The 27,474-nt window shown below is 38.1% G+C and overlaps 1 protein-coding gene and 2 pseudogenes across 3 annotated transcripts in view; all 3 read left to right on the forward strand.

Annotated features, from left to right (window-relative positions):
• Positions 1-27,361, forward strand: part of MTMR7 (myotubularin related protein 7) — an 87,755-nt gene extending 60,394 nt beyond the window's left edge. For 2 of the 3 annotated variants that reach the window (XM_039839310.1, XM_039839313.1), the window contains 7 exons: positions 14,210-14,319; positions 15,686-15,811; positions 17,557-17,606; positions 20,678-20,878; positions 22,037-22,177; positions 23,776-23,902; positions 25,941-26,943. In XM_039839310.1, coding sequence (XP_039695244.1) covers positions 14,210-14,319; positions 15,686-15,811; positions 17,557-17,606; positions 20,678-20,878; positions 22,037-22,177; positions 23,776-23,902; positions 25,941-26,303 — 1,118 coding nt within the window. In that variant the 3' untranslated portion in view covers positions 26,304-26,943. Of the gene's footprint in view, positions 1-14,209; positions 14,320-15,685; positions 15,812-17,556; positions 17,607-20,677; positions 20,879-22,036; positions 22,178-23,775; positions 23,903-25,940 lie in introns of all 3 variants that reach the window. The other variant, XM_039839312.1, reaches the window with a different exon arrangement.
• LOC120583969 (uncharacterized) lies at positions 422-544 on the forward strand (annotated as a pseudogene).
• Positions 22,592-22,710, forward strand: LOC120583942 (uncharacterized; annotated as a pseudogene).
• Positions 27,362-27,474: the final 113 nt, after the last annotated feature.

Raw genomic sequence — 27,474 nt, forward strand, 5'->3', positions numbered from 1 at the left:
AGTCATTGTGAAACTTCAAGCGCATCAATTACCTTATTTGTTACCTACTGTAAAATGAGAGAATTGGACTATAATGATTCCTTGCAGCTGTGACAGCCTGTAAATCAACAATTTGATGCCCCTGGTTGCAAACCTTTAACATTGAGCATTTGAATGGTTAGAAAAAATTTCTTTCTGCATCTGAAAAAATCATGGCCCCACATCTATCTTCATCTTACTTCCACAGGAAATTTGCCACATCTCAGGTCATAATGACGATACCTGGGCATGACTGAGCTTCTTAAACCTTTGGAGATTATCACGGGCAATTTGCTTTTTAGGTGTCAAAAAATTGGACTCACTTGATATTGTTATTGAAAGGGTAGTCTGACTTTAATATGAAGAATGTTCGTCATGATCAGAATCATTAAAAAAAATTTAGGTCTACAGCCATGCTACCCTGAGCAAGCCTGATCTTGTCTGCTCTCAGAAGCTAAACAGGGTCAGGCCTAGTTGGTTAGTACTTGGATGGGAGACCACCTAGGAAGACCAGGTGCTGTAGGCGTAAAAATAAAATACATTAAAAAATAAGGGATTGTAAGCTGACAAGGTCCTCGCAATCTGTGAGGTCAAGCAAGGGTTGCCTCGCCTAAAAAAAAAAAAAAATTTAGGTTGCTATGCTTTGTATTTTTCATTTAGTAATTTCATAAGCTGACTTTCGAGAACATACATTTTCTTTTATGCAGAAAGTAGCTCCAAAGAGTGCTTATATCACTTTGACTTTAGTTTTTAAATTAGCATTGATTTGGTTTCTTATTAGGAACCATTTCTCTTGACCTTATACCTATGGTCTGACTCACTATTTCTAAAGGACATGCGCACTGACCGAGTTCCAGAGGGCAGTCTCTTCTTTGTTTCATGGGACTTCCGCATCACTTTTCTAGCTCTGTGTCGGTGAAATAAGCAAGGACAACTTTCTGGATGCCTTTCAGGGGACTTGACCAATGTTTGACTATGTGTTTTTACCAAGTAAATTATAAACCACCAGGAAGCCCCAGCTAATGAAGTGATGCAATCAGACCCACTTTCCGAGGTTTTTCTCCTCCGAACAGCTGTCCTTGGCATCAAAGATATTTGACTGCTGGTCACTTGATAGGAAGAGGACTAGTGCATTTCATTCATGATTATTTTCTTCACTTTTTTTTTTTTTACCACTATTATTGATATCAGAATAGATTCTGAATAACAGAGGAGAATAACTGCATTCTGGCTGCAAATACTTCTATCTGTGAGCAAGAGCTTTAAGATATTTCATCAGAAACTGAAATCTAGGACCAAGTTCACATTCTGTGTAGGTCCTTTTGTAGAGCTGATTTAGTTTTAAGTTTGATCTATGAGTTCTAAATCAGACTGTTTTGTGGTATGATATCATAATGATGCCTTTCAGTTACGTTTGTGCTTTTATAATTTATCAAGTGCTTTCCACAGTAGCTTCCCTTTTAATCATATAGATAATGGTTTTTTTCTTCAAATAAGAAAAAGATGTCCTATAGTGTGTTTTTCTTTTTTTAAATTGAAACAGTCACTAGAAGAGCCTGGAATAGGCTCTTTCCAAGGCCAAAGAAATTGTTATCAGATGTAGAGATAAAAATCTCCCGGGGCATCCTTGGTGTTGGGGAGATCACTGAGAGGGAGGTAGAGAGGTAGACAGAATTACTTTTACACCTAGGCTTGTCAAGGTTGTACTACATTGTAATGCCTCTTTGTAAATCTGTTTTCAAGGTAAGGCAGGTGTTGATGGGGAAAAGGTAATGGCAGTGACATCTGACATCATTTGGATGTTGATTAAAAACTGTACTTTCTCCCCATCACAAGTTTTGTGCCTAGATTCTACATGAATATTAGATTAATATTTTTGGCCGTTGTTTAAGTTCTGTGTAACTGATCACTTGTTCTTTGATTTATTCATTTAACTACAAATTGAGCAACTGCTACATGCCAGGCTTCTTCAGTATTTTCACTTAATTAATTGTATTTGATTTTCACGGCAACGGTGTGCAGTGTGTGGTATTGTTTTCACTTTACAGGTGACAACACTGAGTCTCAGCAAGGTTAAACAACTCAATTTAAAATAGTTTTTAAAAGAGGAAGCAGTTGAAACAGATAAACATAGAAAACATTTAAACTTGTTCTGTTAATAAAAGAAATGGAAATTAAATCCTCAAGATACCATTTTTCACTTATTTTTTAAAAAGTAAAATACTTAATACTGAAAAGAATGTGGCAAAACTGATAATTTAAATATTTCTACTGTCATTTATATTAAAGAGATATAATATATTGTCTCCTCTTAGAGACTAATCTAAAATATGTTTTTTTTTTTAAAAAAAGAAATATACGTGAAATTGTGGGCATTGACTGTGGAGAGTTCTGTGGCAAAATCAGGTGGCCCCAGAGATGGTATCTTATTTGTGCTCCTGTGCGAAGGTTCTATGGCCCAATTATTCAGAACCTTCACTGGGTGTGGAAAGGAAGTTGAAAGCAGAGAATGTTGAGTTCGTCCTGGGAGCACCATTGTGGTGGGTATTGCATTCACTCGGCTCACTGCTCTGGTCTCCTTGCAGGTTGTCTTAGGTGCACCAAGGTCTAGAAGAGAACAGTCCCTACCACACGTAGCTCCAAAGTTTCCAAGAGATATTTCTCTCTGCTCAGAGTTAAGCTTGTGGTTATGAGTTTAAATGTCCTTTGAGTTTAAATGTCCTTTGAGTTTGATACTTCTTCCTCATCTCCTGTCTTTGTGAGGTGATGCCTAATTCAACCTTGAAGAAACAGAGGAGTTCAACCCATTATAGATATTTTGTATTTGTTTTCCATTTTAAAGTATTTCCAATTACATTACCTACAAGTTTATGCTATGAAATTCTATCAGATATGAGCTAAGAAAAGGCTATATAAAGGTTAATCTTTTTTAAGTTCTCCATCTTCTGACTTTTTACCAATGTTAATTTCCTCAGATTATTGATCTATTCGATGAGACAGCCAATAAGACTTGGCTGAAAATCTGGTCATTACCCTAAAAATTTAGCAACATTTCATGAATTTCCACATAGAAACCCCGCTTTTCTATTAAAGTGGAATTAGATAGCTTCACACAACAATAACCATTATAAGGCTTTTAAACAAGTGTTCTGCTAGATCAACAGGTCTGTTCTGTCAGGCTTCATTAGGTATCATGTCATGGTTGTTGGAGGAAAGAAATGGATCAAGAGTGTGTACTTTGCTCTCTATAAGAAGATGTAGAATGTGGCTGATAGAGTGCTGGATGCTATCAGCTAATCTCATATCCTAAGTGCTAAGGCACAGAGGAAAGAACATGACCCCTTGGGTTTATGTTCTGTGGACTGGATTCCAGCTCGATTATTTACTGGCTGTGTAACCATGGATGACTTAGTAAACCTATTTGCGTCACACTTTCCAATCTGAAAATTGGTAGTAAATAATATTCCGTATGGTAGATAATGTACGTGGAGTACCAGGCACAATACCTGCTTATAGTAAGGGAATAACTAGGAGCTGCCATAGTTAACTCAAACATCCGTCCATTCATCAGTTATTGAAATTCTATATGATAGGTATTGGATAGAAAGATGCTTTATTAATACAAAATGAAGTAATTGATTTTTGATATAGAGCAACAATCAAGGCAGGAAGGAAAGATGGTACTTGCTAATTAGTGACGTCACTGAGGGCTTTCCCTGGGTAAGTGGGATGGCTGAAGGTTTTAACTAGATGTCAAAGCTGCAGACTTCATCTCTGGGTGGCATTATCAAAGGAGAGGATAAGTGAAAACAAAGTGACTTAATGAGAGAACAGTGGCTATTTTTATCCTAATTCTGCTTTATCTTGAGGTTCACTGATACGATTCAAAGTTTAAAAGTTTTTATCTTTAGAATTATTGTTTTATATTTTGTTAATCCTGATGGTTAGTTTTGGATAACTGGGACATTTACTAAAGGAGTGCTTGTAGAAGAAAGTTTCTCCCATAAAACTAAAGATAGACATGAGTAATTTTAGTGACAAGGTGAGCTGTTTTTCCATAAGGCTATAGTTGGGATTTAGCAGTTCAGTACTTGCTTGCCAGTGACAGTGTGGCCTGAGATTTGAGGAGATGTGATAAGTGTGGAATGAGTCCCCACGTGCTACATCCTGTGCTGCATATTTTGCTTATTTCACCACTTCATTTAATTGCTGCCAACATCTTAATCTTACGTGATTCCTGAGTGTGCCTACCACTAATACCTTATATCCATATGATTTCCCAACCTCTCAACATTTTCTCCCAGTCTAGACTTCTCTGTATGCATTCGCTTTAAATTTCCTGTTTCGACTTTATCATTTCTTAAGCCCTACTTTCAATTCATTTCCTGTTCATCCTGGCTCAGTTTGTATACTGACTTAAGTATTCTCTATTCGTAGCGAAAATAATATGGAAATTGGAGTCAAGGGAACTAGATTCTTATCACAAGGTACTTGTCGTCACCAGTGTCTGAGCCCACTCCTCCTCTCTAAATTGAGATAATTGTATTTACTGTAGACCACCAAGTCCCAAGCCTTACATGTGTACATGTAATGTAAGTGGGCATATATATTTTTAAATTTATTTGCTGCAAATTCTGTCTTTAGACTCAAAATTCACATGCAGAGCTAATAAACGCTAACAGGACATTCTTTTGTGAACCTGCTACTTGATTTTTTTTAGGCCATTGGTAGTAAGTATCATCGGAACATATGTTTCTGTCTGTGTATATACATGCATTTACACGCACATACATGTTTACATGTTTATTAGTTGGACACACACTCGTGCACATGTGTGTACCATTTCCTGTGCTATTAACTCAAGCAGTGCTAACAAAGGTATACAGATTTAGGCTTGATTGCACCTTACCATTTCATATTTTAATGAAATTCTTTAAAAGAAAATAGGGCTCTACAAAAATGGCTTCCATGGCATTATTGTACTGAGATTCCAGAAAAGGGCATCATAGACAAAGCTGGTGAACTGTTTTTCCTTACTATAAGCAGGTGCTACATACAAAGCTGGGATTGTTTTAAAGAATCGTTAATTTTGTTGGTGCCCCGTGGAGAAGCTAAAACACACATCTCTCTAGTTAATGTAAAGTTCTCTGTAAAGAGGCCCATGTCATTGGCATAGATAGGGAGGAGAGCACCACTCATATTAGTAAATTGAATACAGTTCACTGCAGAGCTCAGAAATTTCGTTCGTGTCACCATGGTGGGCCTTAAGTAAAAGAGGGAGACTATAAAACACGTTTAACCAAACATTTCCGTTTTTCAAGCCATAAGTCCTCTTTGAATGGTTTCACCTGCTACGATGTTCAGTGACAAGAGAGTATTATCATTTGCCAGTTCTTTGAAGACCATTTTATTAGACTTGAAATATGAAAGGGAAAAATCATACATCAGCAGAAGTCAGGCATGTGTCAGGTGTGATAATTAAGGGGTGGGGTGGGGAGTGAGTACTTTTCAACTTTATATCTTAGAAGGCAAGAAAGTCCAGTCCCACAGGGTGCACGTGGCTGTTTTTGCCCCCTCACTGACACCCATCCAACAACCGTATAGGAAGAAATAAGACTGGTGCAGGAAATAGCTAAGAGAGATCATCTGAGGCTTATTTTCTTCCAAGTAAATTTCACATTTTCTCAGGATCTACAATGACGTGTCTTTTCTTTTTTATATATGTGTTTTTTATATATGTTTATGGGATAAGTTGCCCTGTATGTAAAACAAATATTATTGGACTCAACGGTTAGTAAGTGCAACTCTCTGTAATCAGTGGCATATGCCTCTGATGTCAGCTGAAATGAACTTTGTTCAGCAAAATGGTTTGTAAATATTGGTTTGGGTTTGGCAACAAGAGTGAACAAATCAGTATTTCTGCCTTATCCTGAGTTTAGTCAAACAAAGTTACCAGTTTCATATTTAAAAACCCAAGCACTAATTGTTCCAGTCTCAAGTATACCCCCGTCTGTTCCTGTGTATTTAATCATCTGTAGAGCTGTTTGCTTTTAACACTCCACTCAACATCTGGGGGGAAAACACCCTCTCAGTGGTTACCTGGCTTGAAAACTGGGTGAGGTTATTTTATTTAATGTCTACAGTTTCAGTGTTCCTGAAAACATAAATGTTAAACAAGGAGCCATTCTCAGTGTGGGGAAAAGGAGCTGACCTGGCAAGCGATGCTGCAGCCTGTCCCTTGCTGTGTGAGCACTGGAACATTCTCTCTGGCAGGACATTTTAGGGTCTTGTTCTGTGAGCCATCATTCCTCTCTTGCACAGACGGTCTCTAGGTTAGCTGGAAAGCCTGATGTCTTTATTTTTAACTTGCTGTCATTTCCATGCCTTGTGGGGAGAAGAGGTGAAAAAGATAATTTGTTCTTGGGGTGAGCTTCAGAGTTTAGATGCCAAGATATCCCTCGGGCTCCCTGTACTCTTTGGGGTAAAGGAGAATGCCGGCTCACCCTAAGCCCTGCCATACGAACCAGAAAGTTTGGCCCATTTAGTGGAAAAGACTTGTTTGTAAGAGAACGTTCTCTGTGGAGGATTGGAAGGAATGAGAGGGGCCCTGAGACTGCGTGGTGGAATGTGTGTGCTTTAGGATTAAGCTGAACTTGGGTCATGGCCTGGGGTTGGACAGAAAGACCAAACAGCAGGCGCCCAGGGAGTATTGAGAGCTCACAGAAGGTGCTGGAATTTCACGTCTTCCTGCTGGGCTGTGGCCGCATAGGCAGAGGCTGAGCCTGCCACTTGGAGGGCAGGTGTAGTAACTGCTGGGCTGTGTCCGAGAGGACACATCTCCGGGGGCCTGGCCGGGTTGCTCAGTTTTAACCGGGGGCCAGCGTTTGGCCTTTGCATCAGATTCGGAGGTCTGTGTCCAAATTGGGTGCATGCGCCCTGAGCTCAGGCGCAGATGTGCCGATGAGCGCCCTGGCTCGTTGATTGCTTTCTGGGAATTGGCTTGGCTTCGAGAGCATCAGCTTCTACATGGATTCCTTCCAGCACTGTGTGACCTGTCTTAGCATGTGCCTGGGTCCAGGAGCTGGCAGTCCTATCCCACCTCCCCTTCCCAGTTGCCCCTTTGCTTCCTTACAAAAGACAAGTACACCTGTTCCCACACCTTCCACCTTTTTCTGGTGCATTTTCCCAGGGTGCATGAGAGGGTGCATCATTTCAATAATTATTGTAGGAGTATGTGTGTAAAAAAGGTCTGAAGACTTTTAATTAGGTTAATCTTCCTTGAGCAATCTAAATCAGTGCTGTGCCATGAAAGTATGATGGAAGTCACAAGCGCGTGCAACATTAGTAATTTTAAATTTCCTAGTATCTACATTAAAAAGGTAAGAAGAAATGGGCGAATTAATTTTAATAATAATATAGTGTATTTAACTATGTGTCCAGAGTGTTATCATTTTATCATGTAATCAGTATTTAAAAAGTACCAGGGAGACATTTTATATTCTGTTTTTTCATACTAAGTCTTTGAAATTTGGAATATATTTTACACTCACAGCATGTCTCAATTGTTTCAGGTGCTAATAGCCACCTGTAATTAGTGTCTATTACGTTGGATAGTGCATTTCTAAGTGATAAAATGCATAACCTTTAGGCTGATAGTATGTGGGAACCAAGCATTTAGATTGGTCCATGTTTGAATTATGGAAAATAATGTAACGGATTCAGAGGCATTGCTTTAGAACACGAACTCTGGACTGGACTGAATCCCAGCCTCACTGCCTATCGACTGGTGACCTTGGACAAGTTACTTCTCTTTATATTGGTTTCCACTTTAATAAATGAGGATAATAATAGTCTCTTCATATGATTGTTATGAGGATTAAAAGGCTATTATATATAAACCACTTAGGAGAGTATAAGTACGCTAAGTTTTTTGCCTTTATTATTTATCATCATCATTATCATCATCATTTCTAGTTAAGCCCATCTAGGTAGCCATGGTATGGTAGTAAAAAACTCTATGCTTGTTTATTGAAAGACTTAAACTCTCCTCTGCAATTAATTACTTTGTGTTTTAACGTCCCTCTGCCTCAGCTTTCACAGATTTGACTGAGTCTAATACCTCCTACCTCTCAGGATACCATGCTGGATGAGCAAATAATAAAATGTATATTATAGCTACCACTTTCAAATCATCTATCTGCCAGCACAGTTTTTATGTCTTACCTCATTTCATCCTTCAACAACTATTTGAGGAAGGTGTTTTATCCCCATTTTATCCCCACTAGAGGAAATCAAGGCTCAGTAATTGGCCCCAGATTACATTGTTGGGCAGGGGTAGAGTTGGAATTGAATGCTAGAACATCTGACTTTGACATACCCTTGAACAGTACCATGTGCTGTTGCCCACAAACACGTCATGATTGTTACTAAGATGTGTGGATTAGTTCACATAAAACTAAAATATAAATGAAACATGAAGGTAAGCATTCCTTTTTCCCCCGAGATGGCAGATTATGCTAACGTGAAATACCCTCTGATAAAAACACCTAGAAATTATGAGATAAATATAGCAAAAATTTATTTAAGTGAATAATTGAACTTGTAAGAAAGAAGAGGAATTTGCCATCAGGGAATCAAAACTATAGTAAGATACCACCTTACATCCACTAGGGAGGCTGTAATCAAAAAGACAGATGATAACAAGTGTTGATATGGTGAGGATATGGAGAGATCAGAACGGCTGTTGGGAATGTAACATGGTGCAGCTGCTGTGGAAAACAGTTCCTCTGGCAGCTTCTCAAGTGGCTAAACCTAGAGTTGCCATGGAACCCAGCACTTCAACTCCTTAGGTATATGCCCAAGAGAAGTGAAACATGTCCACACAAAAGCTTGTTCATGAATGTTCATGTCAACATTATTCGTTATAGCCAAGAAGTGGAAACAACCCAAATGTCCATCAACTGATGATAAAAAATGTGGTGTATCTATACAATGAAATATTATTGGGCCTTAAAAAAGAAATGAAATACCGATACATGCTATAATATGTGTGAACCTTGGAAAAATGCTAAGTGAAGGAAACTGGTCATAATAGACCACTTATTGTGTGACATGAAGTTTCTGAAATAGGCAAATCTATAAAGAATGTAGAATGGTGATTGCCTAGGGCTGGGGGAGGGGAAATGGGGCTGACTGCTAATGGGTAAGAGTTTCTTTTGGGGGCGATGAAAATGTTCTGGAATCGATGGTGGTGATGGATACACAACTCTGTGGATATACTAAAAACCATTGAGTTGTGCACTTTGAGTGAATTGTATAGTAAGTGAATTATATCACAAAAAAAAGCTGTTAAAAAAAGAAGGAAAAGAAGAGTAAATCTCTAGGTGCTAGAAATGAAGATTGTTAAAAGCTTGAGCTATTTCCATGGTGAAGGGTTGGGGAGGGGAAGGAGAGGAGGGCCTTTACCTCCAGTGAAGGCTGATGCTTCAGATTTTTTTGTAATTTAGTTTTTATTTTCTGACCAATATTTGACTTGTAGAAAGTTTTTAAAAAATCAAATAGTTCCATGTTTATACCCAAAACAACAAAACCAGAGTCCAGCTATTTCCCACCTCCATTTCTGATTTTCAGAGCAGCCACTTCCTCTGACCTTAGGCCTTGGCCTCCGTATTTCTGTCACCGAGGTTCACTACTATTGCTTGATTTTTCCATTTTGCATGGGTCCATTGACATCCCTCTGTGGAAGAGGAGCAATGGCCTTCACACACTTCTCTCTACCTCTTACAGCAAATGTTTCCCAACCATCTGTGTCCCTTGGAGAGTTGTTATAATTTTGATTAGTTCCTTATTCAGTGTGTACATTATTATTATGATGTAAGCATTTATTCATAGCTGAGGCCTTTTCTATACTCTGGTGGTATTTCCTTTTAGAACAACTTAATGTCTTCCCTGAAGTCAATAACTGTCTCATAATTTTGTTTTGCTTAGTTCTCTTTGAACCACTATCAGGGAAGTTTGATCAGGGAAGCAGGATGTGAGTGGTTTGGAAAAAGGTTTGTGGTAGGGAGACACTGGGGAAGTAAGGGTGCAGAGGGAGATGGTCGAGGATGAGAGGAAAGTCCTTAAGGACAGACAGGACACTGAGGGGAGCTGGTGGAGAAGTCTGTGGAAGCTCGTTTCTCCTGCGTTGGGTGGAGGCCTGAGGCCTTAGAGGTCAGCAGGGTGGCTGTCGGGAAGGAGAGCTGGCCATGAAGCAGTAGCAGGCAGTGAGGACAGGCTGGATTGGAAAAGAGCCTTCATCATGGAGCCTGCAGTGCCCGGCAGTTAAACGCTGCTGCTTCCCTTCTGCCTTCCACATATCCCGCAGAAGCTGTGGTGAATCCTCACCCAGAACCACAGGGAGAGGAAGGTGGGGAGCATCCTCCTGCTCCAATTCGAATACTGTTCTGTTCTATAACATTTTTGGGGTGCTAGCTCTGTATCTTTTTCTTCTATGTCTCTTTGCTCTTATTTGAGAACACCGTTCTTTGGTATGTTATACATTTTTATTGCATGCTTATCTTCATCTAGCTTTATCTGTGGGATTCCACAAAATTATGGAAATGTTGCTCCTGAGCAGTTTTTGGTTTGCTTCTACTAGGTATCTGCAAGACTCTAGCCCAGATATGATGATTTCTCAGCTTGGGGCTTCTACACGTAAGGAAATTATAATTTTGGATCACAAACATGCATGAGACTAGACCCAGGGTTTAAAAATCTCAATAGAGACTGCTTCCTGCTCATCACCTTGAGGCCATGAGTAGATTTTTTTTAACAGCTCAGCTTGACACGGGTAATCTCACTTCCGACTCCTGCCTCGCACAGGCCCACATTTGATCTTTTCCCAGTTAAACACGGCATGCTTATGCTTATATTGACCTAGATCCTCCTGATCCCCACTAAAATGGTAATGAAGTGGTAAAATAGGCAAAAATACGAAAGAGCAAGACAATGGGAGAAGAAGTGCCTGCAGCTAAAATTTTAAAGTTGGAAAATAGATGGATGAGTATTAACTAACAAACTAATCACCAGACTAGAAAAAAGATGAAATTTATGGAGTGAGAGACACCAAAGCATGCCAGATGGACCCGCAGATCCTCAGAAACCTCTGGCATGAGAGGTATCATGTGACTGAAACAGGAGGACTGGCCGAATGAACATGGAACAGTTCCTTAGATCCCAACTTCCTTCCTCACCCGCGCTGCCTTGTGAAGGCTCTTCCCACACCTTCAGAAGGGAAGATAGTGATGAAGTTTCTGGAAAGGTTGATTAGAGAGGCTGTAGGCTCAGGGATACCAGGCATGGCTGGAAGAGGCGGGCAGGGAATACTAGGCCCAAAAAGGAGGGGTTAAGTAAACATCTAAGATGATACCAGGGTTCCTCATTCCTCTCCTAACTCTGAGGACACTGCCATCCAGTCTTGAGTCACTCACGTGTTTGGAAGACCCCTCCCTGGGGCCTCCAGCCATTCCAAGAGAAAGGAGTTGCAGATCCTGACGTCCGGGCGTCCGACTGGCCAGTGCTCCCACAGCCTAAGAAAGCCTGCTCGTGCACACAGCCCCTCTAGACACTTGTTAGTGCCTCATGCTTACATACAAACAACGATTACCAGGAATTTGACAAAAGTCTACCAATGGAAGACAGGGACCAAACACACGCACACAAGCAAGCAAACACGAAGATTCTAGAAAAAAAGCAGATTCATCCAGAGTGTAAAGAAATGAAAACAAACAGAAAAGTGGCATTAATATCTTTAGAGAGATAAGACTGGCAAAACTGGAAGCATCAGCAGAACTGTTTTTGCTGGGATACGGGGGAGAGGAACTCACCTACCCTGCGGGTGACATTGTAAACCAGGCGACCCCTTTGGAGAGCAATTGACAATATGTGGTAGAGCTGAAGATGCCGGGAACTATGACCCAGCCCATTTCACTTACAGAAACACGCATACAGGGAGATTTTCCACAAAGAGACTGTAGACATGTTTTTTGCTCTGTTTATAAATAATGAAAAAGAAGAAACAGTTACCAATGGTAGGGGAATGGGAAATAATCTGAGATGTGTTCATAGAGTGGAATATTACACAGCTGTTGAATGAAATTTCTCACATAATATGAATGTCTCAAAAATAAAACGCTGAATGAAAAAAATCAAGTTGCAAAGGGCTATATAGTATATGTAAACTTTAATTCATATAAAAACAATATAAAATTGTATGAGGATCATAATAGTAGTGAAGACTAACATAAAACTGCTCTTTGATATAGGAGCTGAGGAAACTAAGGCAGAGAGACCAAGTTATTGTGTGTCCAAACTCACACAGCTAGTATGTGAGCAGTGAAGGGACAAAAACCTGCTTGAGAATGTTAAACTTCAGAAGGAAGAAGCAGGAAAGCATGGAAACATGGAATTTATTTATAACTTTTCTCTCTTTTCGTTCATCTGAAGCAATTGTGGCCAGTCTGAGTGTCTGTTACATTATTTTTTGATTTTTTATATGTTTACATATTTTACAACACATTTTAATGACTACAGATACCATAGCCTTGTAAATACCCAGGGCCGCAGGGATGGCCAGCGGAGCTGTAGATGTTGTGTCTGTCTGTGGTTTGCACGTGCTTTACTAGATACGGACAGGGCTTTCCTGCCGGTGATGGTTGAGAGGAGGCAGCACTGTGACCTCAGACAGGGACAGTGCTCTGAGCCAGAGCGATGCCAGAGAGAACTCAGTTCTCCAGCTGCTCAGTAGGTTGCTGGAGCTGTGCTTCCTGCTCAGGGCGGGGGTTTGCGAGGAAGAGTTTGGGATCTTGCCTAAACCTATCCACAATAAGCTTTTCTTCTGCTGGGAATCTTGGTGTTATTTCCTTCATCAGTGCAGACATCTGTAACTCAGAATTTAACTTCTTGTTGGTATTTTTTTTTTTTTTTTGGTGGCTCTTATGTTGCAGGACATATAAGTGAACCTTCTGTTATCTGGCACATTTTAGGGAAGGACATCTGATAAATTAAATATGGTTGTTAAGGCTTACTGTGTATTCCAAATGCTCAATGCTTTCAAAGAGTTGACAAAGTTGAATCTGGGAGTTTAGAGTTGGAAAGGTACTTAGATCTAACTTAGCATACCTTCCCTGTTTTAAACATGAAGAAATTGAGGCTGAAAGAGTGGAAATGACTTGTACAAGATTATACAGCTACTTACTGACAGAGTTGGGAGTAGGAAATAGGGCTCTCTACTCCCCGCATGTGTCAGTGCATCAGAGTACAATAAAATATACTTGAACAAAAACCTATGGGATGTTATTTTTCACTGGCTGATTTATAAGATTCATCAAAAGGACTTTATAGGTATAAAACTCATCTATATTTGGAATGTAGTATTTGTGGTATGTAGTCAGAACACTAGCTCTAAAGCTTTTTCATGCTTTATGTTAACTAAAAGGTAAGCTCCTGAGATGAAATTGCTTGTGTTACTATTATAGAGGTATTTACACACCTGCCTTAATTTCATAAATATAGATATCATTGGGATCTTAGGTTTTTTTCTATTTTCAGTCAAAGGGAAAACCCGTCACTTGATGCTCTAGCAGCCGTTCAGAAGGATAAGGTCTCATTTTTAAGTTCGTATGCTTTACTCCCATTGGGTGGGAGCTGTTGGCAAGAAGAGTTTGATCATTTCCATTTAAGACCTTTAGGATAGTTTTGTGCTTTTTCAGTAGTCCTAAACTAAAGTGGTTGGATGTTGGAGCATTCTAATTGGGAAAAGTGCTAGAGTCAGTTATATGATTTTTTCCCTCCATAGCACTCTTAATGCATATTCCTTAGAGGCCCATTTTGAATACTGAAGGGTAAAAAGCCCTGCTGGACCTTTACTATGGTAACATTCAATGATTTTCGTCCATATTTGCATTTAAACTTCACAAATATAATACTTATAAACGGACACAGTGTCCTCCATGACCAAAAAAAAAAATTGTTGAAAACCCTTACTTGAAATGGTTCAGTGAAATCAAGTTTAGTAAGCTTGGGCATTTATCTTAAGTCTTCCAGAAAATACTACAATGAAGGAATCATTAGCAAACTACCTGTAAATATGATCACATGTAAAATAAGAGATTGCCTTTATTTCGCTTTTATAACATGGTTTATCTTGCAGTGTGTGAACTTAAATCTCCCTCCATGAGTGACTTTCTGTGGGGACTAGAGAACTCTGGCTGGTTAAGGCACATTAAGGCCATCATGGATGCAGGAATCTTCATTGCAAAGGTATGCAATTGCAGAGCAGATAAGTGAAGCGGTAGACTAGCCAGCACACTCTGACTTCAGAGTTTAGATCCTGTCTCCTCCCCATCAGCCGCCCTGTGCTGGGTTGTGCTGCACTGAGTGGGCAGTTGCTTTGCAGACCTCTGCCAGGTTTGTCCTCTGAAGGTGGGTTTTGCGAAAGACAGGACAGTGCTCAGTTAATAGTATGTCAACACGGCAGTCAAGTGGTAAAATATTTTCAGAATATTTTCTCCAGTTAGGTTTGGTCCTAGTTGGAGGGAAGAATTTTCCAAAGGGGTGTACATCCAAATGTGAGTCACTTCAGTGACAGAGGCCTGAGGCGTCCATCTTGGTAAACAGGACCTCCTTTTTAATGATGGCATAAGCAAAAGTCATGTTCCTGAACCTGGTTGGTGGATTCCATTCTGCCATGGGAAGAATCTTGCTGCAGCTTTCATAAACCTGTTTTGGATGCATTGTCTATTTTGTCGTTCAGTGTTTTTATATTTGTTTGTCCTTTATATATATATATATATTTCTCTCAGATTTATACCTAAAGATAACCATGTTTTTTCTGGTGACATGGTATGCTTCCCTTTATTAGGTAATTCATTTATTCAACAGATATTTAGTGCCAGACACTTTTCTAGGAGCTGAGGAAGCCAGTCTCTTCTCTCACAGAGCTTACATTCTGGTATGAAAGACAAAATGAATAGAAGTGGAATTTCAGGTAGTGATAAATGCTATCATGAAATCCTCACTATTTCCCAGTTAATGTTTCTTGTCAGAATACTCAGCTAAAAATTGCATGCACCTTTGCGATAGCAAATAGAAATTCTTTTCTTAGCAGAGACTTGCTGCTATAATTTTTACCTTTGTTTTCTCCTCCTTCCCAATGTGGCTTTTATCCTTTTATCTCTAATTTCATAGTTTTACACTTGATTCTTGTGTCTTTTCCTTTTGCAAATGACTGAGGCCTGTAGGCAATCCAGAATTTCAATATTGGAAAGGCTTAAGGTAGAAACAGGAGAGGAGAGGAGGTCGAAAGTTGGCTAGAAGATAAAACGTGGAGATAAGTTTGCACAGCAAATGGTACATATTATGTAGTACGTATACTTAGTTAAAGTGGCCAGGGTGGTGGCTTCTGGATATAGTGGGAAGGGAAGGAAAAACATTAGTTACCAGCACCAAACCAGTCCGTGGCTCTGCCCTAACTAGATGAGGGCATGCACACTAAATAAATGAATGAACAGTCATTGTTTTTTTGTTTTTGCCTATTTCTGTAAATATAAAACCAAATCTAGTTCTGATGAGATTTTTCATGTTTATAAGCCATTGTTTGTGACTTTTTGCTGATCCTGTTTTTTAGGCAGTTTCAGAGGAAGGGGCAAGTGTGCTTGTTCACTGTTCTGATGGCTGGGACAGAACCGCTCAGGTGTGCTCGGTGGCCAGCCTGCTGCTGGATCCGCACTACCGGACTCTGAAGGGCTTCATGGTGAGTGCGGCTGCTACACCACTTTCCCACGCAGGACCCTCGGCAGAAGGCACCTCTCTTTTGGCACCTTTTTATTTTTCTCATCAACATTATTCTTAGTAGATCAGCAAGATGAATTAAAGGGGAAAGGCAAAATAGGCTTGGAATAAAGAGGTAAATTTCTGGGATGTTGGAACCAATTAGAATCAATGCTATTAAATATGAATTTGGGGGCAAGTATGAAATATATTCTGTAGTTTGTAAAATATTGAGTTTTATACATCATTTGCTGATAAGTATTTCAAGTTTGAAGTAACATGTGTAACAGAAAACACTTCAAAAACATTTGGAGATAAAATTTTCTATATCGTGCATGCAAAAAGTCCTTCAGAGGAAAAACTTTTTTAAGTAGCCCTTCACAACTCTGGATGAGAATATTGGAAAATCCAATTTTTTGCTGAAAAAGTGTACCTTTTAGATGTGCATCAAAATGCACCATGCTGCTTCCAACTGCAGAATATTTGTGTAGTTGCCTGGAAGGGTGAAGCGTTGGCTAAGCCGGAATCGTTTTCTTAAAACAGCTGCAGGGCCTTCCTAGTGACTGAGAGGTTACCTGGTTCCTGCCTTTTGAACTATGATTAGGTGGAAAGTGTTTTGGTGGATCCTGAAACCATGCTAGGGATAGATGCCAACAGAGACCAAATGGTATCTCTCTACTGGAAGATCTCCTTTATCAAGTAATATCATCTGACCCTCTGGGGACAAGAGAAGAGGCAGATTTCCTCTCAGGCTTTTTCTTTCTTTTGAAAGTGTCAGAGAATTTACTTCTAATTACCCGTGATAGCATTGAGACTTCAGAGTGACGCTTCTGTTTCACACCCCTCCCCTGGACTGAGGTTAGGAGGGCAGGATTCTTTCATTTATATTTGGACAACAGAAGGTTTGAGCCACACATCACCATGGGGCCTCCTTCATCCCATCCTTTACCACCACTGACTTCTGATTCTGTCTCATTAAATTTACGAGTTGTCAAGAACAAACTTCAACTACTCCGTATTTTTTTTTTTTAGTGGAAACAGCTGGCTAATTTAGAGCATTGGTGATATTGATGGGATTATTTTGCTTAAAAAAATTTTTTTTAATTGACAATTTGAAATTATAAACTCATGTTACCCCTAACTCCAAAGCAGGGCTGAAACTCCTAATACACCCCCATCATTTTAGAATTCTTCTAATGTGTAGAAAAGATCACTGGAAAACATTTCTAATTGTTTCTTGTAAAAAGGCTGGTATTTGATATTATACGCAGGGGCAGCATCACATATTGGTTAAGAGAAAGGCTTTGGTGTGGAACTAGCTAGGTTCTAAGGTGGCATCTACCACTTCCTAGTAGCGTTATCTTAGGTCAGGGTCTAACCTCCCTTTCAGTTTCTCCTTCTGTAAAATGAGAATGATCATATTATCCCACAACCAAATGAGATGATATATGAATATGAATAGTACATCATAGAAAGCACTCAGCAGGTGGTCATATTAACATTTTCATATATCCATTCGTTTATTTTTCCTATGGATGACCTTCAGCTTTGCCCTTCCAATGTGCTTCTCTATATTGGTGGATAACGAGTGCTCATTCATTTGCGAAGTCACCTGAGGATGGTGACTTCTGCTCCAAGAACCTTTGAATCCTTCAACATTATTGGTTGTGGTCTCTTAACTTTCCCTGTTTGCTACTCTCCATGATATTTATATTCTTTCTTGTGTAGGTATTAATCGAAAAGGATTGGATTTCCTTTGGTCATAAGTTTAATCACAGGTAAGAAATATTTTAAAATCTGTTGTTTTGAATGTTTAGGATAAAAAAAAAAGTTTCTGAAATTCTCAATTAAGTAGAGAAAATAGCCTTATTTTTTTTTATTAAGTTTATTGGGGTAACATTGGATAATACAATTATATAATTTTCAGGTGTGCATTATAATTTCACATCTGTATACTCTACTGTGTTTACTACCTAAAGTCCAGTATCCTTCAGCTATCACATATTTGATCCCCTTTACCCACTTCACCCTCCCTCAACCCCCCTATATTTGACCCCCTTTACCTTGTCTACCTCTCCCTCCTCCCCCATCCCCTACCCTCTGGTAACCACTAGTCTATAGTCTATGTCCATGAGTCTCTGTTTGTCCTGTTCATGTGGTGCTTTTAGGTTTATATCCCACATATAAGTGATATCATGTGATTTTCAACTTTTTCTGTCTGGCTTATTTCACTTAGTATAATTATTTCAGGGTCCATCCATGTTGTCGCAAATGGCAGTATTTCAGCTCTTCTTATGGCTGAGTAATATTCCATTGTATATATGTACCACTGCTTCTTTAGCCAATCATCTGTTGTAGGACACTTCAATTGCTTCCACGTCATGGCCACTGTGAATAATGCTATGAACATCGGTGTGCAAATATCTTTTTGGATATGGGTTTTCAAGTCTTTGGGGTAAATACCCAGTAGAGGAATTGCAGGATCATATGGTAGGTCGATTCTTAGATTTTTGAGGAACCTCCATACTGTTCTCCATAGTGGCTGTACCAATTTGCAGTCCCACTAGCAGTGTTTGAGGGTTCTTTTTTTCTGCATCCTCTTCAGTACTTTTTATTACTTGTTCTGTTGATTGTAGCTATTCTAACAGGTGTGAGATGGTATCTCATTGTGGTTTTGATTTGCATTTCCCTACTAGCTAGTGATGTTGAGCAACCTTTCATGTATTTGTTGGACATTTGTATGTCCTCTAAGGAGAAGTGTCTGTTCAGGTCCTTTGCCCATATTTTGATTGGATCGTTTATTTTTGTTATTGAGTTGTAAAAGTTCTTTGTATATTTTGGATATTAGGCCTTTATCGGAGGTGTCGCTTGCAAATATATTTTCCCATTCAGATGGTTGTCTCTTTACCTTGTTGACGGTTTCTTTTGCTGAACAGAAGCTTTTTAGTTTGATGTAGTCCCATTCATTTTTGCTTTTACTTCCCTTGGAAATAGCCTTATTTTTAAAAAGTTTCTTTGGGAATCTTATTCAGAAAATTAAAACTTTATTGTATGCATTGTATCATAGATAAATGAAATTCTAACTCTTACTACTCTTGTAAGAACTCATGTTAAATAATTCCAGAAGAGGCAGAGCTTATTCATTGACCTTGAAAGGATTGACTCTCCCTCCTACCAAACACATCTAATAAATTATTCCATTTTCGAAGTGCAGACATTCACTTTTAGCTGCGAGTGGAACAGTTTCTCTATGATCTTTCACAAAGGGAGTTAATTGGGTTGTTCCGAGACATTTGTCATAGGTGACATTGTCCCAGATGTCTGTGGAGAGGTAGTGGAAGACAGTGGCCCAGGCTTGGAGCCAGACGGATCCACGTCTAAATCTAGGCTGTACCATTTACTAGCTGTGTGACCTTGGGTGTCTGTTCTGAGCATTGGTCTCCCATCTGTGAAATGGGGCTACCCTCCCTATTCCACAGAGTTATAGTAAGGCTTTATAAAAAGTGTATGTAACTAGCCTAGCTCCTTGCCTGGCCCATATACTAGGTTTTCAATAAACAAGTTATTGCTTTCAGAGACCCTAGCCTCCTTTAGTTAGTATTGATGTTAATGACTGACGTGTGTTCTTTAATCTCTGAATGTTAATAGCTGTAGCTGGTGTTGTCTTTTGGTGCTAAAATTAATTTAGGCGGCATGCAAATAATTTAGCTATTTTGATATACATTTTAGATTTTCATAAAATAAGTTCTAAGATCATTGAACTGCACATATTTATTTTTGTAGTTTATGTATTTAGCGTTAGTATGCCTTATGTTTTTTTCTAGAATTCTATTTTTATAAATAATTACTTGTCGAGGAAAACGCAGTGATTCCATTTTACAAATGAGAAAATTAAAGCCCCCAAGTCAATTAACTTTCTTAAGATCACATTGTTATTTTGTTTTGGGCTTCTATCTGCTAGACAGTTAGAATCTCTGAGATACAGGACATATGGACAGAAAGAATATGGAAATGGCTAAAGATTAACTGGATAATTGTTTTATGAGAAAAAGAGCATATTAGACAACCCTTTTTTAAAGCTACCAAAGGTGAGTAGAACTGAAACTTTGGAGAAGTTTCCAGGCAATTTCTGTTTCCACTATGGAAACACTCTTGTGATGCCTGCTCATTTCTATTTCTTATTATTTCTGAGAAGACGAGGTTCCATATTGTTGGCACCCAAATTACTCTTTTGTATTCTAAAATTCATGCAATAGTGTGAAGGACTAGGCAGCCTGCATTTAAGTTCTGACCTACTCTTGAAAGTAGTTTCAAGATTCTTTATGTACTTTTGAAAAAGAAGTATAAAGGTGTATGGAATCTGTGGTCATGTGGAAGTAAATTATGTGACAAGTTTAATACTGCTCTAGTAATGGAAATATCTCTAGAAACTTGGGGAAACTACAATTTTTTTCTAATTTTCTTTCTTCCCCACTCCAAACAATGCAAAAGTGAAAAGCTCTGAAGTTGCTTAGATATTTCTTCCCATTCTTCCACTAGACACTAATTAAAGTGGAAAAGTTTTATTTCAAAAGTTCTGATGCACTTTTAAAACTTGAATATTTTTCCATGGAAAATTTAGTTTTATCTCTAGCACTAACACTTTTGTCCCTCCTCTATTCAGACCTTCACTACAAAGCTTCTCTTTAAATTGGAATTTAAAAAGTTATTTTTTCCACCTCTACATTCTAGATTTGTAAGATAGAATTAGGTAATAGGGTTGCTTTTGCTTTTAGGCTTGGATTTGTGGCTCCTAATTTAAAAAAAAAAAAAAAACTTGCCCAAATTTCTCTAATACTTTATTTTATAGATATGGCAATCTTGATGGTGATCCAAAAGAAACCTCTCCAATTATTGACCAGTTCATTGAGTGTGTCTGGCAGTTAATGGAACAATTTCCCTGCGCGTTTGAGTTCAATGAGAGGTTTCTGATTCACATTCAACATCATATTTATTCCTGCCAGTTTGGAAACTTCCTGTGCAACAGCCAGAAGGAGAGACAAGAACTCAAGTAAGTGTGTTGGTGTTTAATTTTTATCTAATTTTGTGACTGAGAATTTCAGATAGATTTTCATAATTTTGAAGATTTTAGCTACACACCTGATAGATTACACTGACATATTAAAGTTCTTTCTTTTTTCTGATATCATTTCATAAATGGTTTAAATGTCATCAACTGACAAAGATAGGTACAAGTTCATTTCCTTCAGTTTCTGCCTGATGTCCACAGACAAGTTGGTAGACCTGACAGTCACACTAATATTGAAAGGAAACTTCTCTGAGTCAAGGAAAATTCCTAATATTAAAACAAACAAACTATTACCTTTATCCAGAGGGGAAAATTAGATGAAGTTTGGACTTTAGAATAACTAAAATCAGAAACTTAAAAACAGCAAAGTGATTTATGAACTGCAAATGAAAATTTTTGAAATTTTCATAAATTGATTTTAACTATGATCTGGATATCAGATTTAATTTTGGAAATGACCAGTTCAAATAAAATAGACTCCACTAGTTTTTACTGTCTAAACAGAAAGAAAATGACTTTCTAGTGGATACTAGTTTGTTTTCTCCAAAGAGCTTCAAGTGTGATTCTTGATACGTGGTAATGACTTAAAAGTAGCAGAGTACATCATTTAAGCTTACCTGTTTTCCTAGTTTTGTGGTTTATTGAGATAGACTAGCCAACTTAATGGTATTTTTTTTTGGTTTGAATCCCAGCTGTTTCACTCATTAGCTATGTGACTTTGGGAAACTACTTAATCTAAGCCTCAGTTTCCTCATCTGTAAAATAGATATATCTCATAGGGATTCCATGAGGATTAAATGAGAGAAAATGTGTGAAGCATTTAATAGTACCTGGCAAATAATAAAAGTTCAATGACTACTTGGGGGGGAAACAAAAAACCCAAAATTACACAGCAGTTTTATTTTATATTCAGAGGAATTAAACATCTTGTCCAGGCCAGTACAGAGTGTGGAGGACTTGAGATTATTACAATGTTCTGCTACACCATGAAGAAACAAAGACTGTAAATTTTCCTGGTACAGAGCAAGGACACATGATACTCATAATTATTCCTGGTCTCATTCTGGCTTCAATATTATGTATTCTACAATTTATAAGAACCAAGATAGGTTGTTTTCAGGCTTATTTTCTTTATAACAGAATTCAAGAAAGAACATACTCTTTATGGGCTCACCTGTGGAAGAATCGGGCCGACTACAAGAATCCTCTATTTAGAGCTGATCACAGTCAGACCCAGGGAACCCTTCATCTCCCCACACCACCATGCAACTTCATGTACAAGTACGTAAACCTCTAGGATGTTACTAAGTATGGTTATGAACTTACTTGGAGGCCAAAGTGTATGAAACACTGAGCTTCAAGGCTTTTTAGGATACAAAACACACCAAACGAAATTGTTTAAGTATCTGACCTGGTGTTTTGGCCTCTCTCTTACCCTTAAATATGGAATTATCTTTAGAAGTTGATGTTTTGTAATAATGATATCTTAAAATGTAAGTTCCAATTTATTTAAAAGCAAAAGAGAGGGTAGGAGGGGGAAGGAAGAGAGGAACGAAGAAAAGACTGAATAAACCAAGTACCTTATAATTCAAAATGGAATCACAAGTTTAGGTAGTGATCATGATATAGCTTACCTTCTTTCTCTGCTTTCCTAGTTTAACTGTTTCCCTGTGGAAATAAATTATTTAAGACTGTATATACTGCCATGTCACCCTGAACGTGCCTGATCTCGTCTGATCTCGGAAGCTAAGCAGGGTCGGGCCTGGTTAGTACCTGGATGGGAGACCACCTAGGATTACCAGGTGCTGTAGGCATTAAAAAAAAAAAATTGTATATACTGAGATGGGGAGAGCAGGGTGGCATCCAACAGTTTCTACTAGGTATATATATTTTATCCTTTGGCTTCTTCTCTAGGCTTGTATGATATGAGAAGATGACTAAGAGGTCAGCAAAAAGACATTTACACAGAATAAACTGAGAAACCACATTCCTTTTCCCTACCCATTCCCAACACACACTTAATGGCTTTTCTTCTCTATAGTTTCTATTCCTTGATTTGTTTTTGCTCTTAATTATTTCGATCTAATTAACTCCCCAGAATTTTATAGTAAAATATTCATTTTATCACACTAAAAAGTCTCCATGTTTCGTGTAAAACAGCAGTTTCGAGAGCTGTTGAGACACACTGCAATCAATTTGTTATTAATAGCCAGTCAACAAATATATGGAGAACGATGCACTGTTCTAGGCACTGTGGATAAAACATTAAATGACATCGAGTCGCTCCCTTCAAAGTATTGCTTTAAGTAAAGAGTGGATCTGTGGATATCCCTACAATAACATTTCTCGTTTGCATTCCAGTATGCTTTGTTGTATGGGGTAAAAAAGGGGGCGGGGGATTTATTGTAAATGCAAATGTAAATTTTTATGGTTGTGATAAAAACAAGTTAAAACTCTCAAATTTAAAAGACTCCCTTTGCAGCTGATTCTAAATGTTAATATAATCACTAATTTTCCAAGTTTACTTCTAAACTAAAAGCCATTTTCTTAACTCTCCCCTCCCCCCCCAAAAAAAGAGCAAATGGTAACATATGGTACTTTGATCTATCTTAGAAAATTATAGGCCTTGTAATTCGGTACCATATATACAAATTCATGAATTTAAATTTGCTCTCCCCAAAAGTAGTTTACTAATGCCAAGAAGAAAAAAAACATCTACATGAAATTATTACCTTAAGTTAATGGCTTTTTTGAGCCTGTAATTTGCATTTGGTTATTATTAGAACCATGGGAAGGTGGTGTCAGATACCTTAGAAAACTTGAGAATGTGAATGTAGAGTGTGATTTGGCAGTATCATAAAGCCCTGCCTCCTCTCCAGGTTTTGGAGTGGAATGTATAACCGCTTTGAAAAGGGACTGCAGCCCCGACAGTCAGTTACAGATTACCTCATGGCAGTGAAGGAGGAAACCCAGCAGCTGGAGGAAGAACTCGAGGCCCTAGAAGAAGTAAGATACACTTGCTTTTGTTAATTTGTTTTCTGTGCTTATGTCTTGATGATCACGGCTCCGTGAAAGTCTCTCATGTCTCAGGATATGTGAAATGGAGCCAGCATAGCCATTTCACATCTTTAGCCAGTGGATAACTTTAAACACAGCCCCACCAGGTAAACAACCAGAAAACTGAAGACCAAACCTAAGCAGACTTAATACACTTCAGACATCTAGTTTGTGGCTAATTTCCATGGCTTGTTGAACTAGTTGGCTGTTCCTACGGTAGGTCAACTTTTGTTCTTACTGTTATTTGGGAGTACTATAATAAATTCTTTTTGGAGAATTCATGAAAAAAATAAGATTCAAAGTGAAAGAACAAAATCAGATATATATACTTGTAGTAAAAATTTATTCTCCATTTTTAAGAATTATATAATGATAAAAAACATCCTGATGCCTGGGCTTCTAAGCCTAAAGATTCTGATGGAGATTCCTTAGAGTGCCATAACTGTGACTTGACAACAGGGCTGAGAATTAAAGAACATGTACAGAGAATAGGAAGCACGGTTTAGATTTTTAGAATTCTGGAGCTGCGGTAAAACTGCCAAAGTCCACTCATGTCATCACTGGGCCAGTTTTATTCACTCTTGCTAAAAATATCCAAGCTTTATGAAAAGCTTCAGATTCTATTAATCTATTCCAGTATTCTGTTAAGATATTAATAAAAATTACTTCAGATATCTAATATAACCTTAAAAACCTTTCACACTTTTCCTTATACAAAGACAAAATTCCTTAGCCTGGCATGTGTGGTTTTCCCACAGTCCAGTCTCATGTCCCTTTTAAACTTTATTCTCCACTCTTCCTCTTGCTCAAATATAACTGTTCTCTGCTTCTTGTACACAACTCACACCTTCCTACCTTTTTTCTTCTGTCCCTCCTGTCAGAAATGTTCTGTCACCAACATGTCCAAGTTTAATTTCTTCATAGTCCTGTTAAAATGCTCCTTCCTCACTGAAGTTTACCCCAATCTCTTCCCTCTAACCATACCACCCTGATCTATGGAATAATTTTTGCCTCTTCCAAATTCCTACATGAAGTCTGCCTCTACTTCTTTAAGGCTTGATTTGTATTTATGTCCATCCCTCATATTGCCCAGCAGTGCTTTTGCACATAATTTAATATGCTTTTTGAATATGTAATAGTTGATACACACACACAATCTTCCTAGCTGACACCAAGAGATGAAATCTGGTAAAATGTATATTGAACCCAGATGTCCAAAATCTGATCAACAGATAAAGAAAATGTGAGATATATATACAATGGAATATTATTCAGCCATAATAAGGAATGTAGGGCTGATACATGTTACAATGTGGATGAACCCTGAGAACATAAGCTGAATGAAAGAAGACACAAAAGGCTACATATTATATGATTCCACTTACATAAAATATCCAGACTAGGCATATCCATAGAGAAATAAAGCAGATTGGTGGTTGCCAGGGGCTGTGGAGAGAGGGGAATGGAGAGTGACTGCTAATGGGTAAGGGGTTTTCTTGGGGGATGAAATTATTTTAGAATTAGATAGTGGTGAATGGTTGTACAACCTTGTGAATGCTCTAAAAACCACTGAATTGTATAAATTAAAAGGGTTTTATGGTGACATATCTCAGTTTTAAAAACTGGTAACACCTTATTCCTGATTTCTTAAAAATGTATTTTGAGTTCATAGGATGAAAATCACTATGTAAAACCATATAGGTATAGAAAGAAGGCTGAGTACTGATTGCCAGATGCTTTACCTTTTTTTTTTTTTTTTTGCATTTTGTGGAAAACCTATGCTAAGGCAGGTATTACCATTCTAATATTAGAGATGAAGAAACCAAGCCTCACAGCATCTGTTTTGTCCAAGGTCATAAAGTCTACCTTTGAACCTAAGTCCATCTAAATCCCATGTTCTTAACATTACACCCACCTAAAAGGTAATGAATTCTAAAGGCATGCATATGTAAACTATGATTTTTACCTTGAAATTGTTATTTTTTAGAGGCTGGAAAAAATCCAAAAAGTCCAGTTAAATCGCAGTAAAGTGAAGAGTAAGCCAAGTGAACCCAACAAACACTCAGGCTTTTCTACCTCAGACAACAGCACAGCCAACACTCCTCAGGATTACAGTGGGAATATGAAATCATTTCCATCCAGGAGCCCTTCACAAGGCGATGAAGATTCAGCTCTGATTCTAACCCAAGACAATTTGAAAAGCTCAGATCCAGATCTGTCAGCCAACAGTGATCAAGAGTCTGGGGTGGAGGATTTGAGCTGTCGGTCTCCAAGTGGAGGGGAGTGTGCACCAAGCGAGGACAGTGGCAAGGACCGGGATTCTGATGAAGCTGTGTTTCTCACTGCCTGAAGTTTCCCTTTGGAGTTCCAAAATAAAGGACACACACTTTCCAAAAATAAGGGAACAGTGCAATTTAAAATAAAAAAAATAAATAACTCAAGAATGGTGCGTGTCATTGAGAACTGAAAAATGTAGCAATGAAAAGGGGGGGTAAAAGTCCAACTCTTAGTTTCTTTAGATGTTAAAGAACAGGAAGTAGCCATTTCTTTTATCAAATAAATATTAAGGAAATTCCCCATTTTGAAAATCATTCTAGACTATGAAATTTTATTCACTACAAAGCAATGACCTCCACCATCACCTGAGGTTATCAATACAAATCTTCCTTGTCGTAGCATGCATCTGCTCAAAAAATGACCTGACTCCTTTGCCTCATACTTTATATTGCCTTCAGTCTTTCCCCTTATTTCACTTCCTGATGCATATTTGTTTTCTAAAACATTTGATGTTACCTGCCTACCTGACTCTGTCATCAGTATTTTTAATAACAAAGCACATTGCTGAGATGCACCCTTTTTGGTTAATACATATATTTCTGTAATTGAGAAGCTTTGTAATTGCTTAAGTTTATCTTTGTTTTAATGATCACTTTAACTTTTCCTTAAATATATTTTGAATTATAATAATTTTGTTGCCTTTTCCTAGAATCTCTTAAACGTTTAAAAAATGTTAAAACTTCTAACTCACTTTTTCTCTAACACAGGTCTAATACCTAATAAAGTAGACACAACATTTATTCTCTAGATCTTAAATATGAATGCACATCGTATTAGCTTTTTTATTTACAACCTTTCATTACTATTCCAGAGACTACATTACCAAGACAGTGTGGGCCAACCACCAGCTTGAAACCTGAAGTGTAACAATATAAAGTTAGTAGATAACATTTCAACAAGGGAAAATCTCAGTTAAGAACTAGAGAATTTGATTGTTATTTCTATTTAACCAGTAGAATAAGTTCTGTCATCAATCATTTTAGAAATAACTGGTTAATATGGTTTAAGTAATATTAATAACATGACAATCACTGACTAAATTAGTTTTGAAAAGTGTTTTGCTAAAATGTACATCTGAAGCATAATCATTCCCGTCTATTAAAAAAATGGGACTTTACTGGTGACTAAACTTTTGATCTGAAGAAAGTTAGTGGAGAAGAGTTACTATGTTTTGATGGAGGTAA

This window comes from Pteropus medius, unplaced genomic scaffold (genome assembly GCF_902729225.1).
Source record: "Pteropus medius unplaced genomic scaffold, Ma_sr-lr_union100, whole genome shotgun sequence".
Taxonomy (NCBI): domain Eukaryota; kingdom Metazoa; phylum Chordata; class Mammalia; order Chiroptera; family Pteropodidae; genus Pteropus; species Pteropus medius.